We start from the raw sequence: 19,477 nt of genomic DNA on the forward strand, positions 1-19,477 counted from the left end.
TTGGTGCGCCTACACGGTGCAAAATTTTGGAAAAACTTTCCCTTTCGAGCCATCTCTTCTTCCTTGTAAAATGAGGTTTACAGGGATGGCGAAAGAATGCGTCCTTTTTTTTTTTTTCTTCAGAAAAGTGGATGCATTCCTTGGACGTGACACTACTTTTCCGGGATACCTCTGGTATCCCGGAAAAGCGCTGCAGTCTAGATGTAGCTATAATGGGAAGTGCTTTGGTAATGCTCATTCTAGGGGTAAACAGGTGTTTAATTGCAGTGGCTGATCCTCCATGCCATCTGATTTGGGCTTAGGGGCTGTTGAATTGCTGTATAGATATTCAGGTTTGGGCTACAGCTTGATATGCAGAACTCTGAAAGGTGGGAGGGTCCCAGAACTCAGGTCAAGCCTGAACATCTATACTACAAGCTAAGTCTACACAGTAGTGTTATTTCAGAATAATGTCAGTAGTCCGCGTCTACATTACAAGCAGTTATTTTGACATAATGTCAAAATAATGTCGAGCTAAAGGATTTTGTGAGAAGTAAGGGAAGTCGAAGGAAGAGTGCTCTTTCTTGGACTTCTTGCTGTGTAGATAGCGTATTTCAGCTTTTTGCATTATTTCAACTTAAACTATGCAATTGACGTAGCTCAAGTTGCGGGCTTATTTAGGCTTTAGCCCTGCTGAATAGATGTACCCTAAGAGACCCTTAGCCTGAGCCCTGCCCATCTGATTCAGCTGGTATGGACCAGCTTTGTGTATGTGATTGCTGTGTAAATATCCTCTAGGTCAGTGTTTCTCAACCTTTTTTTTTATAAAGTACCCCCTTTAAAAAAAAAAAGTACCTCCAGTCCCTACTTTCAGTTTTCAGATGCAATGGTAGATAAAATTTTGTGTAACACATTTGTCTAAACAACTTAATCGTAGCCGGGCGGGCGATTAAATTTTTGGGTGTAAAAAGCACAAAAATAATAAAACACTATGAAACTTAAAACAAAAATCAAGTTTTCTCCAAATTTCAGTTGTTGACTTACCCCCTCAGACTTCTCTGGAGTACTCCTAAGGGTACTCGTACCACTGGTTGAGAAACACTGCCCTAGGTGGTGCTACTAGCTTTGCCTGTAGTAAGAGAAGGAAGCTATCTGCCTATTTTTCATCTACATTGTTTTAAAGCTTATAGGTTTTTCTTATTTTTTTAATCCAATGTAATGAATTATTATCATCTTGCTGTAGATTTCACTCTTCCACTTTTTTATTTGTTTTTCTGTTGGTTTCACAGAACACTCTGCTAATGGAGGAACGCAGGTGAATGTTACTTGTATTGTTAATGTGTGTAATTCAAATCACAACCCACAATTTCCAGAGCAGATGACTTCAACCACCACGGATTATGAAAATGTTCCCTGCTGCACTCCAACAGAGGAAGAAATTCCACTTTCTAAAGAAGAAAACCCCTTGAAAAGAGAATCAGAGATTCAAATCTCAGTGGAAGCTGCGGATAGTTTACCTCCAAACTTACTGTTTTCAGAAGGAAAGCTATTTCCTCTGAGTGTTCAAGATGTGGGGATGAAAACTATCTGAAGAAGATGACAGATCAGATATTGACTGATAAGCTTGGATCTACTAAAATAAACCATCTGTTAAGAATAGCATTCTTATAGGGACTTGAAATCTCTGATGTGTAGATATGGAGAGATGCAGAGCCTTTTAAAAACATTTTAGCCCACTGATGTGTAACAGCTTGAAAAGCTGAAGGAGGACCTTTGCAAAGCCAATGTTATTTTTTTAAAGCTTTCTTTTTCTTTTTCAATTTAGTAGTTTGTTTATTGTCATATGCAAATTTGCTTCTGTCATGCCTTACCATGTGGCTTGATTCTGGTCTAGAAATATCTCCTCTTCAGCGAAAAGGAAGTGTATTCAGTCTTCTTGCTTGTTCGTTCATACTGTCTACTGAGTCTGCCTCCAGGATGTCATTTAAGGATAATGATGGGATTTTTTTGATTCAGACATTCCATCGACTAAAAACTGGACTAAGACAAGTATTCCATGAGAAATGAGTTGATGACTTGCCTTCTAAGGCTGTTGATTTAGTCATGTTTTTTATGGCCTCAAATGATACCATTTCACATCTGATCTACTCACCTTTCAAAATATGCACTTTTTAGAAAGGGTTATATGCTTTAGATCTTCTGTCCTTGATATTTTTGCTGCTGTTTCTCTCTCTCTCATACTATGAAAACATATCTGTTCTCTAAGATTGATGTGGCTTGGAGGGTAAAATCTTCTATGTGAGTTTTTATAGATGACAACCATTTTATCCAACAAGAGTAAAAATGCACTTATTTTTGTAACAACTGTACATATTTTTTAAAAAAATGTATATTAAGTAGAACTTGTTACACTGAAGTAGGTAACTGTCAATTTAGAGCTGTCATTGTTCCATGGTTGATTTAAGGCTGTTAGCTGATTCTGATCTCCTTTCTTGAGTCCTGTCCGAGAACTGTAGGTATGTCTACACTGCAGAGTTAATTCAAAATAACAGCTGTTATTTCAGATTAACTTTAATAGTGTCTATACCTGTAAACCGCTATTTCAAAATAAATTCGAAATAGCAGAGCGCTTAATTCGAATTTGGTAAACCTCATTTTACGAGGAGTAACACCAAATTCGAAATAGCTATTTTGAATTAAGTGCTGTGTAGACACTTAATTCGAAATAGGGGGCCTCCAGCCCTTCCCAGGGAGCCCTGGTGGCCACTCTGGACACAACCAGGAAACCTTACTCTCCTCTCCCCCAGCCCAGGAGCCATTAAAGGGGTAGACCCTGGCCACAGTGCCTGTGCCAGCTCCAAGCCTGCCAGCCCAGAGCCAACAGTGGCCACAGGGGCCCCTGACACAGTGGCCACTGGGGCCCCGACCCAGTGGCCCCAAAACATGAGCCAGCAAGCCACTGGCAGCCAGCCCTCCACCACTCCCCAGGAGAAGGCGGGTGCATTCCTGGTCCAGGGTGGAGATCATGGACCTTATTCAGGTTTGGGGGGTTCCCCCCCCAACGTCCATGATCTCCACACTAGATGGAGGAATGTGGCCATCTGTGGCAGGATAGCTGCCAGCCTGGCCACCAAAGGCCACATGCGAACCCAGGACAGGTTTACATGACAATCAAGTTGGTTTGGTGAGACCCCCAACCCTGGGCCCTGAGCTTCCCCTCCCCCTTCTTCCCCTTGCTTCCCCCTTCCAGCTCCCTCCTCCGAGGTTTCCCCCTACCCTCTCCCACCCCCTCTCTTCCCTTCTCCCACCTCCTTTTCCCAGTCTCCCCAGAAATTCATCCCCTCCGAGTTTTGTTCAGTAAACCCAGTTTCTATTTTTGAACATATGTGTCTTTTGTTTGACCTCAGGAAGGGGGGCTAGGGAGGCGTAAGTGAAAGGATTTGAGGGAGGAATGGGGCACGAGCCCCCAGTGGGGAGGACCGGGGAAGCTCTGAGGGCTCCTTGGGGTGGATGCTCTCCCGCAGAGTCTCCTGGATCCTGACAGCCCCCCGATGGACCCCCTGGATGGCAGCCTGCAGCAAGTGCAGCTGGGCTGATGGCAACGACCGCACAAGACACACCGGCATGCCCGGGGCAGCTCTGGCTCCATGCGGCCGAGTGCTGTGGTGTCCCGAGTGCGGGCACTTAGGGCACTCCAAGTCAGGACTGCTTTGCTGTCCCTCATCGAGGTAGACAAGCAAGTGGGGAACTCTGAGAACTGTCTGTCCAGGGTGAGGGTAGGATCCCTTTAAGCACAGAGCTCAGTTAGTGCGTGGTGCTGCTGCCTGAGGCTAAGTCCTAACCTGATGCCCTGCCGGCACTGGTTCCAACCAGCCTTAACTTTGGTTCAGGGTCCACTCAATGTGGATGTGCTATTTTGAAATAGTTTGTGTGTAGATATGTTATTTTGAATTAGTGTAGATGTAGATATACCCTGTGTGTGCCAAGTATTTTCCTGTGCATTTCAATTAATAGTAATAAGACCCAGATAAATAGGGCTTGACAATTACGTTAGCCCGGCACGGCGCCACAGCGTGATCAGCGGGGCTTGCCACCGCTTGTCAAGCCCTGCAGATAAATATGTGTCTCATACCACTCATCCTGGTTGACCTCATGAAAAGGGCTCTGTTGGTGATTGCTTAAGTAAACACTGTAAAAAGCTGAATTGAATGAAACCTCAACCACAAAATCAGATGTTTGTGATAATATTTGCCCTCTAGTAACTAATCTACAAAGACGATGTACTCCTACTGACAATGAATGGAGACTTTTCTTTAGCACAGGTGATGGAAGTCTGTTTTTGAAGCACAATATTTGGGATTGTACTTCCCATAATTTTGTACATGTGTGATTTAACCAGCAACTTCAAACAAAGTGTTCCTTCAAACAAATTTATTACAAAGTGCCTGATTCACATTCAGGCTAAGTCAGATGGAGGTCTGAATTCTGTCCTTACTAAAACTCCTGGAAACTTATTGGAGCTGCTCAACAGTAACTGAATGCAGAATTTATTCCAGAAGCTTTAGGCTGACGAAGAATGCCTTTTTGTGAATGAACCAACAACGGCTGAAGAGCAAGCAAGTACACTTGATGTCTTCACCTAAAGTTTGAGGATTATCCTTTGTGGCTGTGGAGTTTAGAGGCGAAACATTGCGGAACTATATTTTCTTACACTTGGGAACATGTTCTGAAATGTCAACATATGGAAATGCTGAAATTAATCTGAAACCGCAGAATTTATGTTTATATAGGACTTGTTATATGCTTAGATAGGTTGTTTCCAGCAATGTTCTGGACATATTCATCTGTTGCTCATCACTTTCAGGAACTGAGTCCATGTTGAACAGCAGCCCAAAGGAAAAATTGGGGTTCAGCCATGCTGATTAATTTTCTGGGTGCTTCATATTGTACAGTTGCATGGTAGAAGGAAAAATTCTGGGAATTCATGTAAATAATGTCAAAGCTGTCTAAAAAGCAAAAATTTATTTTTATATCCCCTTATGTCTGACTTGGACTCTGCTGTCATTTCCATTAAATAAAAATTCCTTTATTTTCTTAGGGTTTTTATTTTATTTTTTTAAATGATCACTTGTTCATTTCATTTGGATTTCCTTAATTTCTGTGTACAAAACATTACTTTTGGCTCTTTTTATCACTATTGCTTAATTAAAGCCAGTTTGGCCAATTTCAGCCTCATCTACCACTTTCTAAATCGTGTTGCTAGTTAAAAATTAAATATGATGTTGTAAAAAGCCGTTCATCTTGAGTTTCAGAGATGAGGAAAGCCATGATCCTGCAGTCTGCTCTGTGCCCGAGGCTACATCTAGACTACATGGCTCCGTCGACGGAGCCATGTAAAATATTTTATTCGACATAGTCAAGGAAGCGGGGATTTAAATATTCCCCACTTCATTAAAATAAAAATGGCTCCCACGCTGTGCCGACGATCAGCTGATCCTGCACAGCGCGGCAGTCTAGACGTGAAACGAGGTTTACTGGAGCGGTCAACAAAAGCTTCCTTTGTCGACCACGCTGCGTCTAGACTGCTACACTGTGCCGGATCAGCTGATCGTCAGCACAGCATGGGGGCCATTTTTATTTCAATGAAGCAGGGATTATTTAAATCCCCGCTTCTTTGACTATGCCGAATAAACTATTGTACATGGCTCCGTTGACGGAGCCATATAGTCTAGACCCCCATTCCTTTAACTTCAGTGGTGGATGTATGGAACTTATTGCAGGATTTATGGAGTTTAGTGATTTATATATATATATATATATATATATATATATATATATATATATATATATATATATATATATATATATATATATAAAAAAAACATGGAGTGGTGCACAGAAAATCCCCATGTCCTGTACTGCATATAAACAGGCCATAATATAAGTATTTGTTACAGGCGAACCTTGGTGACTTGCTACAAAGAGGCTATGAACCCTTATGCTACTTGACAGCTAGTGGAGAATCTCCTTTTATCTTATGTGGGGGTGGTATCTCCACAGCACCTTAAACTTGAAATAAAATATGCAATTTGCGCTACACAAATTGCGTATCATATTTTGCATCTAATTTGAAATTTGACATGTCTACACAGCACCAAATTTCAAAATAACATACTACATTGTTCTGTCTTTTGTTTCATGCTATTTCAAGACATCCCTTAATCCTTGTGGAACGAGGGTTACTGGGATGCCAGAATAGCATGCCCGTTATTTTGAAAAATATTTCAAAATGATGGGTGGCTTATGTAGATGTGGGGTAGCTATTTCAGTTATCCTGAAATAGCTGTGCAGTGTAAATGTACCCTGGGAGATATCTGTGGTTTTACAGGCTGAAGAACCTGAATTCCATTTTTTGTCTCTCACAACCCTGATACACAGAAAATTGTCCCAACATAGCCACAAGGAATTATTACAAAAAGTTACCTGAAATATTTAATGCACCCTTTAGGATTCATTTACATATAAATTACTTTGGAGTGTCTCAAAGAGTGACTTCTTCGTGTGTTTTATCTGAATGGTAACTTTGTTGCAGGAGTTACTATTGATGCTATGGGTTACTTTTAAGGTTCAGTCCTGCAAAGTGCTGAACAAAATGGCCTGACTGAGGCTCATGTGCAGTCCTATTGAAGGTAGTGGGAGTCTGTTGTCCTCAGCTGGCAGTGACTCATACCATTAGTGTCTGCTTGGAGGACGATGAAGCCATGCTAAAGTAGTGTTTCAATCATGATCAGATATTAACTTTTGGTTTCACTTGTTGCCTTCAGGAAACACATGTATTGTGTCTAAAATATGTGCCTTCTACAGCATCTGTTGGCTCATGACCATTATCAAATCAAGTGTTATTAAGAAACATTTGATTGTACTGAAAACATATTTTAAAGCAAAACAACAGTTTCACACCCTATTTTTAAATTGTGTCATAGCCTCCCTTGCAAATACTCTGCATTTTCTATAGCAGGGGTGGGAAACCTCAGGCCTGGGTGCCAGATATGGCCCCTGGATTGCCTGGATCTGGCCCCTAAGTCTGAGCACCCCTGCCCCTAGCTTTAGGGAGCCCGTGCTGATGCTCCAGCCCCACCTTGTGGCTGGAGCATTCAAACTCTACTACGTTAGCCCCCCTAGGCTCTTGTGTGTGAGAGTAGTGTGGGGAGTGTCGTCTTCTCAGTTAGGGTTGCCAGGTGTCTGGTTTTGAACCAGACAGTCTGGTATTTGAGCTTTCTTTCTGGGAAACAAATTGAGAAAATACCAGACATAAATGTCTGGTATTTTCTAATTAAGTTTTATTGTCATCATGAGTATCAGTACGTAGCTGCTTACTGCCTGGCTGATAAACATGCTCACACTGCATGTGTCTACCAGCCAGCCAGTATGCAGTGGGGTGGGGGTGGGGGGGTAGGATGGAATCTCTGAGGCCAGACTCACCTGTACACCCCACCGGGACTGTGCACGGGACAGGCAGCACCTCGGGATCTGCGTGCGCCCGGGCCAGCCCTGCTCCCCACCAGCCGGTTCCCCTCTGGCCAGCCCCGCTCTCCCCAATGCCCCCCCAGCCAGCCCTGCTTCCCGGCAGTGGGTTCCCCCCGGTCAGTCCCGCACCTGGCCAGCCCTGCTTCCCTGTGGTCAGTCCTCCCCCCCCCCCATCTCTCCCGGCCAGCCCTGTTCCCCCCCAACCGCCTCCCAGCCAGCCCTGCTTCCTGCTGGTCGGTTAGCCCTCCTCCCCCCCCCCCCCCCCAATCTCTCCTGGCCAGCCCCACTCCCCTCCTGGCTGGTCTGGTTCTCCCCCCCCCCCCACCTCCCCTGGATCTGAGCTCAAGCGTGTCCCGTAATTTTTTTTAAACCATCTGGTAACCCTATTCTCAGTTGAGGGCTATGTCAATTAGATGTGGAGTTTTTTGTTTTTGCTTCTCACTTATGTGCAGCCCCTGACCTAAAAAGGTTCTCCACCCCCTGTTCTATAGCTAGTCTTTGTTCTTGAAATAGAATTGTTTCCACTGGTACACTTATTGATGACCATCTATTACATACCCAATGGTATACAACTCATATGATGTGGGTCTATGCCTCTAGTGCACACTTAGTGTGTGCTAGGGGTGCCTACTCTCACTGAAGCTATTCCAGGAGATTTCTGCCCCTCACTCTCCCACCATCTGATGTAATATCTTTTTTTAAAGTATCTATTACAGTGGTCACCAACCAGTAGATTGGGATCTACTGGTAGATCTTGGAACTTTGCACAGGGGATCCTGACAGGTTTGGCCAGGAGGCTATCCAGTGCTAGCACTTCAGCTGCCCCCCATCCCTGGGAGGCTCCTGCTTGCTGTGCATGGCACAGGAAAAAGAGGCGGGGATGTGCTAATGTCAAGCTGCCCCTCCCCTACCTGGTACCCCATCTTCACAGAGCCTGGGGGTCAGGGATGGAGAGTTTGCTGGCTGTTTTGGGGAGTGGTGCAGGGCCAGGGTAGGGGTGATCCTGCCTTAGCCCCACTGCACCACCACCCAGAACCCTCCTGTGGTAAGCGATACCCAGCTGGGGCCTGCATTCTGAACTCCAGCCCCAGTCCTGAACCTCTCCTGCACCCCAAATCCCTGCCCTAGCCCTAAGTCCCCCTGCATCCAAACTCCCTCCCAGAGCCTGCACCCCAACTCCCTGCCCCAGGTTCAGCTCAGAAGCACTCTTGCACTCCAAATCCTTTAACCCAAGATCAGCATCTGCCCCCCAGCTTGATAAAAGTGAGTGAAGATGGGAGGGGAGAGGGAGGATGGAGTGAGCAGGGTGGGAAGGAGGCGGGGCAAGGTTGTTTGGGTCTGAAGTAGATCCTGGATTGAATTTAAATTCAAAAAGCGATCTCATGCTTAAAAAGGTTGGAGACCCCTGATCTATTACAACTTCTATTATAACTCTAGGATTGCTTTCAATAGTCACAAGGAAATTGATGCAGATGGAGGGAAATCCCAGGCCAATCTGGGATGGTTGGTAATCCTAGGGCGATGTCTACACTGGAGGCTTCTTGCACAAGAACATCTTGCGCAAGGGTTCTTGTGTAAGATGTCTTGTGCAAGCAAACGTCCACACTGCCATGGGCAAGCTGTGCTTTTGTGCAAGAGCGCCCATGGCAATATGGACGCTCTCTGGCACAAGAAAGCTCTGATGGCCATTTTAGCCATAGGGCCTTCTTGCGCAAGAAATCCCTGCTGAGTATCCACACTGCCCTCTTGCACAAGAGGGCTTACGCCTGATAAAAAGGAGAGTAGCTCTTGTGCAAGAAGCCCTCTCTTACCACGCCCTACTGTAAATTTCCTTGCTAGACTGGCCAGGGATGCTTTTGCGGAAAAGCACCCGTGCCAATCTAGACGCTCTTTTCCGCAAATGCTTTTAACGGAAAACCATGCCTGTGTAGACGTAGCCTCGTGGTTTTGGAACCAGTGTGACGCTGGGGGCAGAGGGGCGGGTGCCTGGGCTATGACGTCTGAGCGCGTGGTGGCAGCAGCGGCGCCACGGCTCCGCCCGCTCCCTGCGGGGGCGGGGCGCGGCGCGCGGCGCGCGGGGCGGGGCGTTCCCTCCCAGGGGCCTCGCCGGGCTCATGAGGAAGAAAACAATCGCCCCCTCGCCGCGCAGATTGGTTCCATCGATTGCTCGGCGCTCTACAGGCAGTGCCCCTCCCCCCATTGGTCAGCTGCGGCTCGATTAACGCCGGCTCCGGCTCACTCGCAGGCCCTGATCCAAGCAAGCGCCATTGAGGGGCCAGGGAGCGAGGCAGGTACCCGAGGGGGGCGGTGCCGGTAACGGCTCTGGGGGCGGGCCGCCGCCTGGGCTCCTGGCCCTCAGAGAGCGACCCCCCGCCCGGTCCCCCCCGGCTCCCCTAGGGGCCTGGCTCTGACAGTGACCCCCCCCCCCGCCCGGTCCCCCCCGGCTCCCCTAGGGGCCTGGCTCTGACAGTGACCCCCCCCCCCCGCCCGGTCCCCCCCGGCTCCCCTAGGGGCCTGGCTCTGACAGTGACCCCCCCCCGCCCGGTCCCCCCCCCGGCTCCCCTAGGGGCCTGGCTCTGACAGTGACCCCCCCCCCGCCCGGTCCCCCCCCCGGCTCCCCTAGGGGCCTGGCTCTGACAGTGACCCCCCCCGCCCGGTCCCCCCCCCGGCTCCCCTAGGGGCCTGGCTCTGACAGTGACCCCCCCGCCCGGTTCCCCCCGGCTCCCCTAGGGGCCTGGCTCTGACAGTGACCCCCCCCCCCCGCCCGGTCCCCCCCGGCTCCCCTAGGGGCCTGGCTCTGACAGTGACCCCCCCCGCCCGGTCCCCCCCCCGGCTCCCCTAGGGGCCTGGCTCTGACAGTGACCCCCACCAGCCCGGGGTCCGCCCCCCGGCTCCCCTAGGGGCCTGGTTCTGACAGTGACCCCCCCAGCCCGGTCCCCCCCCCCGGCTCCCCTAGGGGCCTGGCCCTCAGACAGTGACCCCCCCCCAGCCCGGGGTCCGCCCCCCGGCTCCCCTAGGGGCCTGGCTCTGACAGTGACCCCCCCAGCTCGGTCCCCTGCCTGCCTCCCTTAGGGGCCTGGTCCTCAGACAGTGACCCCCGAGCTCTCTTGGCTCCCCTAGGGGCCTGGCCCTCAGAGTGAGGTTCCCTCCCAGGGTCTGGCCCTGGCTGTAAGTTTTTTGACTCCCTTGCTAGGGCCCTGGCACCTGCCTCCTGTTACACCATTCCTATAGCTGTCTGGCTTCGGCAGCGCTTCCCTGGCACACCTAGGCAGTCTTAGAGTGATCATGTAACCCCAGCCTCCTGGGGCAGCCTGTGCTGTAATCTTAGCAAGGTGACCTTTCTCTATCTCGTGCCAGTTGGACCCATTTTTTCCCCTAGGGGTTTATTTCTGCTTCTTCCCCAAACAGTGACCCTACCTGCCATTCTCTTGTATTGTATAGCCAGAGTCTAGCAAGGTATTTGGTTCCCCAGCACTCCCTTACGTTGACCCTGACTAAGACTGCCCTTCCTGTTGTCCTGCCTTTACCAGAGTAGTCACCACTTGTAATCATATCGTGCAGGGCTTATGACACTGATTTTAAAAGTCCCCTTCTCTCCAGAGAGTCATGAGGTATAGGAGATTTATTGGCAAGATCCTCCCATCCTTTTTTAATACATTACTGACTTCTCCAGCCCTTCCTGATAAATGTTTACTCATTTTTCTTTAGTATTTTTTGAGTAAGATGGTATATATCCCCAAGTTAGTTTAAATTAAGGTCAGAGCTTACTTTTGTTAAGTATGTATGATGATATGAGGAAGTATGTCTTTTCCTTGTCTCACATAATCCTGTTTTTTGGTAACTTATTCAGTCCATCACAACACTGTCTCTAGGTTTTTATCTTAATTTTGCCTCTACAATTCCCTTTGAAGGATGGAGTGGGAGGGATAGGGATCTTGCATATATGATGCTTAAAACTTTTACTTTGTTAGTCACAACTGCAATTTCAATAGTAAGTAAAAGTGTGAATGCCAGTCTTCTGTTTGAAAGACAAGACTTTAGTTTGTTGAGTGCAGCTAGCATTGCCAATGGAACCTAAGATCAGATAATTTTAAATAATGAACTTGACTTTTAATTTTTTTTGTTTTAATGGTTTACGTTTCTTAGCATTATTTTAATCTGGTTGTGTTAACTTAGTTCTAGTCATTTTCACTTTTTGGCCTTAGAACAATTCTGTGTCTTTTAATGTTGAAGAGAAATTGAACGTTTGGAGGGTGGGGTTTAATAGAAGAAAACTTTCAGTGACATTTTTAAAAATGTGAACATTAATGTTTCAACTATGAGTCAAGTAAAACTTATATTACCTATGGAAAAAACCTGAATTTTAATATATGAATTAAAATATGGTCCTCAAATTAATAATTTCCTTTTATTGTCCTACATTATATAAACAAGCATCTTTTTCACTTTTCACCACTTACAACTCCATATTTGAAAAATATTATTCATGTTGCCTTGGGGAAAATTATGCATGCCCAGATACCCAATTAATAAACAATGGGTATATACAGCATTTTTCACACCATATAGTGTATTCATACTTTGTTTACCAATGTTTATTGAAGGGTTTAGTCAAGCTCATGTTGAAGTTAATGATAGTTCTGCAGCTGACTTCAGTGACATGGTTGTAAAACATAAATTACAGTATTTTCTGGCAGCAGCATGGATTGAAATAGAAATGGCTGCTAAAGATTGTGAGGATAAAAGATTGGAAGTGTGCTCACTGTCAAAATGTGCATTTTAGCTTCAGCATCTTGACAGTATCCCTTTAAATAATGTAAGGTCACGTTAAGCTGTCAGTATAGTCTGAGTTTAGTGAATTGGGGGAGACAAGAAATTAAAACTAAGTAACTTGTTTTGTAAGAGTGCCCACAAAGAAATCGAATTAAACCCTGTCCTGGAAGCTGATCCACACAGGTAGATCGCTGCTGGTTCATTGTATCCATTTATTTCACTGGGTGTGAGGTAGGGATGAAAGCGACTAATCGACTGTTAAGCAGATGCTTATCAGGTAGTCGAGTAGGAACTCGACTAGTTGCTCCCCCCCTTGCTGCCTCGATGAGAGAGGCTGCAAGGGGAGGGGGAGCACAAGCTGGTGCTGTGGGGAACCGGCTTAAAAGCTGGTTCCCCCACCCCAGCACCATCTCTGCAGAGAGCGGGGAAAGTAGGAGGCAACGGGGAAATGGTGTGAGTGGGGATTGGAATATTCCTGCTCGTACCGGTCCCACTGCTGCTCCTCTCCCTTTGGAATGTACAAGAGTCACGTTACGATATTACCCACATTTTGTGTAAGTTCTGCAGCTAAATTGCCTTCTGCAAAAGTAATTAGCTTTTAGAGGACAGGAAATATATCAGTTTTCACTTACGGTATTTCCAGTACACTTTTATTTTAGGAAGTTTGAGTTTCTCTCTCTCTCTATAATGGAAAAGGCTGGAAGTTTGCTCTCTTCTTTTCCTAGAAAACCTGATCTGTAGAGTTCCTGAGAGCCACAGAACAAGGGGATTGGCTTCCCTCAGCCATTTCCAGCCATTCAAGGAGTGGTGCTGCAAGGATTTCCCCTGCTAGCTGCCGCTCCTGGCAATCATGTTTAGTGAGTCATACTCAGAATGGGGTGAGGAAAGCAAGTACTATTGACAAGATCAGCACTAATGTGAATTAAAATAAGTTTTGGGGTTTGTATTTCTGAGTGTACGTACTCACATAGCAATGATAAACACGGTATGAAACTGTACATAAAAACTGAGGAGAGAACATTACCAGAGCGTGGCTATCCTCCACTCAACTACAGTTTCCAAAGTCAGAGAGCCCAGATCTTATGAAGTAGGGATGTTAAAATTATATTAATCAACTAATCGAATAGTCGATGGAATTTCTATCAACTGTTTGATTAATCGATTAGGGCATGTCTGCTTTGAAATGTAGCAAGAGCCCACCCAGCTGTTGCTACATTTCAAGCGGAAGTGACAGCTGGTGTTCTACCTTTGAAACATACAAGAGCCCCAGCAGGGGCTCTTGTGCATTTCAAAGATTGAAATGCCGCATGGAGCCCAGGGCTAGTGGGGGACTCTTAAGTCTTTGAAATGCACAAGAGCCCCAGCAGGGCCCTAGTGAGGGACTCTTGTATGTTTCAAAGGTGGAACGCTGTCGCTGCGCCCCTGCTCCCTCCCACGTAGCTGAAGCTGGGGGAAACTGGCTTTTAAGCTAGCTCCCCCCAAGCACTCCCTCGTCACCTCTTTCTGATGGGCAGGGTGAAGGGTGGGGAGCGACTAGTTGATTAACGTGTCAAGTATCTGATAAGCTTTTGCTTATTAGATTGTCGACTAGATGATTAGTCGCTTACATTTCTATTATGGAGTAGTTGTATATGGGTTTCTTATGGGATTTGAGGAAGAGGTGCAAGGCTACAGAGGCAATACATTAATCTGCATCCAGAACTGCTTGTTTTTCATCTCCTCCTGTGAAGACAGAGAGGACAATGTGGCACCTTGTCTGATATTGCTTCAAAGTAGGACAGTGCTTCAGTATGAAGGATGCAAAGATTAATTTTTGTATGATGATTCTATAAGTAGAAGTTACACTTCAATAATAATATCTTATATAAGGCTTTGATCATTAAATTTCAGAGCGCTGTACGAGACAGGTCAGTACCATTATCCTCATTTTGCAGTAGGGGAAGCCAAGGCTCAGAGAAGTGAAGTGATTTGCTCACGGTCACCCAGCAGGCTAGTTAGTGGCAGTGATGTGAATAGAACCCATGTTTCCTGAGTTGTGGTCCAGTGCTTTATTCACTAAGGTGTGTTTAATCATTAAAGCACTACAAGTCTCAGTGAGGAAAAGGTTTTAAAAATGTAGTATAGTATACCTTAATAAAAATTGGAGCAGGTGAGGTGGTATTAACTCCCATAATGTTGTATAAATAAAATCAGCATAAATAGTAACTTCATTGCATTATACTCTGACCTGGGATTATCAGGGTAATTAAAACTAGCTGTGCGTAGCAAAATTCTTATATTTTGTAAGCAGCTACTCTAGGACAACATCTTGTATACATCTTGAACTTCTCTAGTCTGGCACTTTCTCATCTGGCAACATCCATGGTCTGGCATGATGTTAGTTAGCCAGATGTCCACTTACCATGGCTATGGCCAAGTTTCCTGCGGTCCCGTAATATTTGTTCATAGCCACCAGTCCTGGCTCTCAGTTTTCTGTGCTCTCAGTTAGCTCTAATTTACACCTAAATGTCTTCCCAACTGAAATGCCAGTAAGCAGTTGTGTTGGTAATGCTGCTAGCCAATATTGACCTACTGTGGTTCAACAAATTCTCTGGTTTGGCAGTGGTCAAGTCCGGAGGGTGCTGGACTAGGGAGGTTCAACCTGTACTTATTAATTTTCAAGTGCCTTTGGGATGAGATGATTGAAGTGAAAAATGTTTTCAGTTGTCACAGTTTTTCTGGAATGTTTTGGGAACTGGTATAGTATATCACTGAAGTTTCTCCTTTTCCATTTAAAACAGAGTACAACTAAACTATGGAACAGAGAATGACAACAGACTCTTAGTCACCCATCCCAGCAAACAATCATGTTGGAGGGACTGGTAGCCTGGGTCCTCAACACCTATTTGGGCAAATATGTCAATAACCTCAACACAGACCAACTCTCAGTAGCTCTTCTGAAAGGTAGGGTTATTAGCATTGTTTGTTCTATCCCTGTTTTATATTTCAAGAATTATATTGATAGAATTATTTTTGTGCTGATTAAAAGTTGCAATACATGTACTGAATATATTTTACATTTGTCTTACTGACTGCTACTAGCATAGTGGTGGGCAAGCTGCAGAAGGTGGACCACGTCTGGCCCATTGGGGTTCTATCTGTGGTTCGCAAGACGGTTTGTTTACTGTTGCCCAAGGCAGGGTTGCCTGATTCTGCTGGTTTCTATCTGTGTTGTTTTTTTCTATCAGTATTAGGGGGCTGCTGCCCTGCTTGCTACGCTTATCAACGCCCCCCCCCCCGGCGGTAGGTGTCTAGCCAGGGGGTGGGTGCAGGAGCAGGCTGGGGGGTAGGTGTCTGGCCAGAGAGAAAGGGGGCAGGAGTGGGCTGGGAGTGTGGAATCTTGGCAGAAGGGATGAGGGGACTGGAGTCGGGCGCAGGTGGTGATGGGGGGACCCGGTGCGGCCTGAGATGGGGCTTGTATTGCGGAGGGGACCCAGCCCCAGCAGCTCCTCCCCAGTGGCAGAGACCCCAGGGGCATAAAGCAGGAGCCAGAGCTGGAGCAGCCCAGAGAGGACAGCGCTGAGGCTGGCCACAGAAAGCACCTGAGCCGATAGCATCAGTGTCATGAGAACGCAGATAACATAATGATGTCACTCTATTGGCCAGCAGGAAAAAATTTTATATATAAATAAGATAGAGATTACACATCTGTAAAGCAAGGGCTTGTGAAGTGAGATGCGTGTTGATTGCACACCACATTGACTGTGCATCCAAAGTGCTGCTACAGTTCAGTCTGCACACCCTGCAAATTAAAGGTGCGCCAGCTCAGTTAGTAAAACTACTGCATTCTGGGAGACTGTCTTGGTTGCAACAGTCTTACAGCACACCGAGATGGAGGGCCACTCACGCAGCTCACTCACTAGCCTAGGTTGCCCATCACTGGATTAGCAACTGGATTAGCATTTATGTTCTTGTATTGTAGTAATAAATTAAAACAAAAATAGCAAAACTTCCTGCTTTCCCTGCAGAGGTGCTCCTTACAGGCTTAGTGCAAGCTTGATTTTTTTTTTTTTTTTAAAATAGACTAATGAAAAAAATTCATTTCTGATAATGCAGCCTTTTCGTGTGTTTTGTTTTTGAAATTGATATGGATTTTTTGTTCTACATTAGTCTTGATTTGAAGGGTCTTCTGAGCACACCCCAAGAGCAACAACTCAAAATGTGCTCAGGCACACACTTTTCTACGTGCGTATATGCTTGTCTGTTGCCTCTTTTTGTTTCATTTTCAGTTTTGCTGCTGCTGTTACTAGTAAGGAATCTCTTTCAGAGCCTTGCAAATGTTGACCATCGATGAACGGTGCTTGACAGCGTTGTGTGTGTACGCGCACGGGTGTGAAGTAAAGAAACTGACAAAATAGAAGGAAATATTTTGTTCAGTCTATTTGTTATAGTAATCATAGGGGTTGCTTTCAACAGTAGAACATACATCTTCCAATGTAAATATTATATTTTAAACTGGTGTTCCCTTTAATAACAAATGGCAAATGTTTCGGGAAATCATTGTTTTCTTCAGATACTTAGTAAAATATTTAAGGAATTTTTTACAAAATATATATCAAAGAGCATACATGAGTCCAGCTGATGACGTGAGAGTTTCATGTATTTTTTGCAAATCAGTAAAACAAACAGTGGCATGTGATCTTTTTTTGAAGTGCTCTGTGGAATGAGGCTTTCAAGGAACTTTTGAAGGTGAGAAATAGTGCTTGGCGAATGTTAACTAGAAAACTGTATCAAGGGTATAGGGATGCTTTTGATAGCATGTTCAAGGTGAATGAGGGGAGAGATTTGGGGACAAGTTTGGATGGAATATAAGCAGCTTAATAGTTGCTGTAGTTTTCAATATGTAGTTGCAACAGTAATTTATGTATTCGTGTTTGAGCAATCTCTTCTCACACTAGAGAATGTGTATAGCAGCTAATTGTGATGATCTATTTGCCTCACTGACTCACTCATGAAAACTGGGGCAATAACTCATGATATTTTTTTTAAAAAAAGTCTTGGCTGAGTTATGCAGTGCAGTCCCTCATGCTCTCGTGTTTGGAGAAGAGATTTTTTTTTGTATTATAAGGAGCCAGTTTTGACTGTTGGTTATTTAAAGAATTAGTTCTAGGATGGAATTTTATTTGACTCAGTGTGTAGAATTAAGTTCTTTTTGAGTCTTGGTTGGCCCAGCCTTGAATTGTATGTTTATTCTCAGGATAGAACTGAAGGGTGAAAAATAGGGATGTCAACATGTAGATCACTACACAATTAACCAATAAGCCTTGACTTATTAGTTAATTTTATTGACTACATGCACTCCTCTCCCCTTCTGCCTCTGTATCAGAGGCAGCAAGTAGTGGGGAGCAGGAGCTGAGCCCATGAGGACCTGGCTTTAAGCAGGATCCCTATGAGTACCAGATCTGCTGGTCCTCTCCTCCCCCCGTGCTGCTGCCTCTGATAGAGAGGCAGCAACACGGAGGGTGGGGGTTGGGGGTAGTCTGGAGCCAATATGCATGGGGAGTCAGCTTTTGACTCTCCATATGTGCTGGCTTCGCAGACCCACCTGCCCCTGCCCCCCTCTGCCTCCTATAGAGGAAGCGCCCGAGGGCAGTCAGGAGCCAGTGCTGTGGGGAGCCGGCTTAAAGAGAATTGGCAGCACTGGATGGCAGAAGGTTTCCTGGGAGTGGGGCCAGGAGCATACTGGTTGTTGGCCCTGCCCTCAGGGATTATCGAATCGTCATGTAACCAATAAGATTTCATGCAGCTATATGACTATTCAGTTACACTATATCTAATGTCTCTATTAGGGATGCTAAATTTGGATTAATCAGTTAATTGAGCAGTTGATGAAATTTCCATTGACTAGTCAGTAAGGGAGGCACTCGCTATCCCCACTGCCTCTTTCCCTTTGAAATGTAAAAGAGCCATCCGTGGCTCCTGTGTGTTTCACGGGGGGAGACTTAGAGGGCTCCTGCAGCTCTTGTATATTTCAAAGGGAGAGGAGCAGCAGTCCAGTGTTTCCCGCTTGAGCCAGTTCCCTGCTGCCCTCTGCCTCTCCCCCCATGGAGACAGTGCTGGGGGGAACCAGATATTAAGCTGGCTCCCCCCAGCACTGCCTCCTGCTTTCCCCTCCTCTTGCTGCCTGTCGTAGAGTGTCGGGGGTCCTTGAACCTGCACCTCCATCCGCAGCCAGATGTGACTGTCAGCCAGCAGGTAGAACAGAAGGTTTTATTGGCTCACAGGGACGCGGCGTAGCATAGGATTGATGTGAACACAGGCCCTGAGAGCAGGCAGCATTATTCCTCTTGTGGGGAAGGAGCTACCGGACCCTTCATCCCCCTTTTCCTGCTTCATCTCTCATCCTAGCCCAGCTGAGACTGACTGATAATGGAGCAAGTAATTAAGGAAATCATCTGCAAACACTTGGATAGGGAACAGCCAGCATTGATTTATAAAGAACAAATCATGTCAAACCAATCTGATGGCTTTCTTTGTTAGGATAACGAGTCTTGTGGATAAGGGAGAAGCGGTAGACATGGTATATCTAGATTTTAGTAAGGCATTTGATACGGTCTCGCATGATATTCTTACCAATAAACTAGGCAAATACAACTTAGATGGGGCTACTATAAGGTGGGTGCATAACTGGCTGCATAACTGTTCTCAGTGTGTAGTTATTAACAGTTCACAATCCTGCTGGAAAGGTATAACAAGTGGGATTCTTCAGGGGTCGGTTTTGGGACCAATTCTGTTCAATATCTTCATCAACAATTTAAATATCGGCATAGAGAATATGCTTATTAAGTTTGCAGATGATACCAAGTTGGGAGGAGTTGCAACTACTTTGGAGGACAGTGTCATAATTCAAAATGATCTGGACAAATTGGAGAAATGGTCATGAGGCAAACAGGATGAAGTTTAGTAAAGACAAATGCAAAGTGCTCCACTTAGGAAGGAACAATCAGCTTCACACATACAGTATGGGAAGTGACTGTCTAGGAAGGAGTACGGCAGAAAGGGATCTGGGGGTTATAGTGGACCACAAGCTAAATGAGAGTCAACAGTGTGATGCTGTTGTAAAAAAATCAAACATGATTCTAGGATGCATTAACAGGTGTGTTGTGAGCAAGATACAAGAAGTCATTCTTCCACTCTACTCTGTGCTGGTTAGGCCTCA

At 45.7% G+C, this 19,477-nt stretch overlaps 2 protein-coding genes across 11 annotated transcripts in view; both read left to right on the plus strand.

The window, feature by feature from the left end:
- TNFRSF1B (TNF receptor superfamily member 1B) overlaps positions 1-5,073 on the plus strand; it is a 48,615-nt gene extending 43,542 nt beyond the window's left edge. The window contains exon 9 of the mRNA XM_075906777.1: positions 1,269-5,073. Coding sequence (XP_075762892.1) covers positions 1,269-1,570 — 302 coding nt within the window. The 3' untranslated portion in view covers positions 1,571-5,073. The remainder of the gene's footprint in view (positions 1-1,268) is intronic.
- A 4,498-nt stretch (positions 5,074-9,571) lies between these two features.
- The window catches only part of VPS13D (vacuolar protein sorting 13 homolog D), a 223,547-nt gene continuing 213,641 nt past the window's right edge, over positions 9,572-19,477 (plus strand). For 6 of the 10 annotated variants that reach the window (XM_075906817.1, XM_075906821.1, XM_075906825.1 and 3 more), the window contains exons 1-2: positions 9,574-9,797; positions 15,060-15,222. In XM_075906817.1, the coding sequence (XP_075762932.1) occupies positions 15,126-15,222 (97 nt within the window). In that variant the 5' untranslated portion in view covers positions 9,574-9,797; positions 15,060-15,125. Of the gene's footprint in view, positions 9,798-13,004; positions 13,158-15,059; positions 15,223-19,477 lie in introns of all 10 variants that reach the window. The other 4 variants (XM_075906819.1, XM_075906820.1, XM_075906827.1 and 1 more) reach the window with 4 other exon arrangements.

Source organism: Pelodiscus sinensis, chromosome 23, assembly GCF_049634645.1.
Source record: "Pelodiscus sinensis isolate JC-2024 chromosome 23, ASM4963464v1, whole genome shotgun sequence".
Classification (NCBI taxonomy): domain Eukaryota; kingdom Metazoa; phylum Chordata; order Testudines; family Trionychidae; genus Pelodiscus; species Pelodiscus sinensis.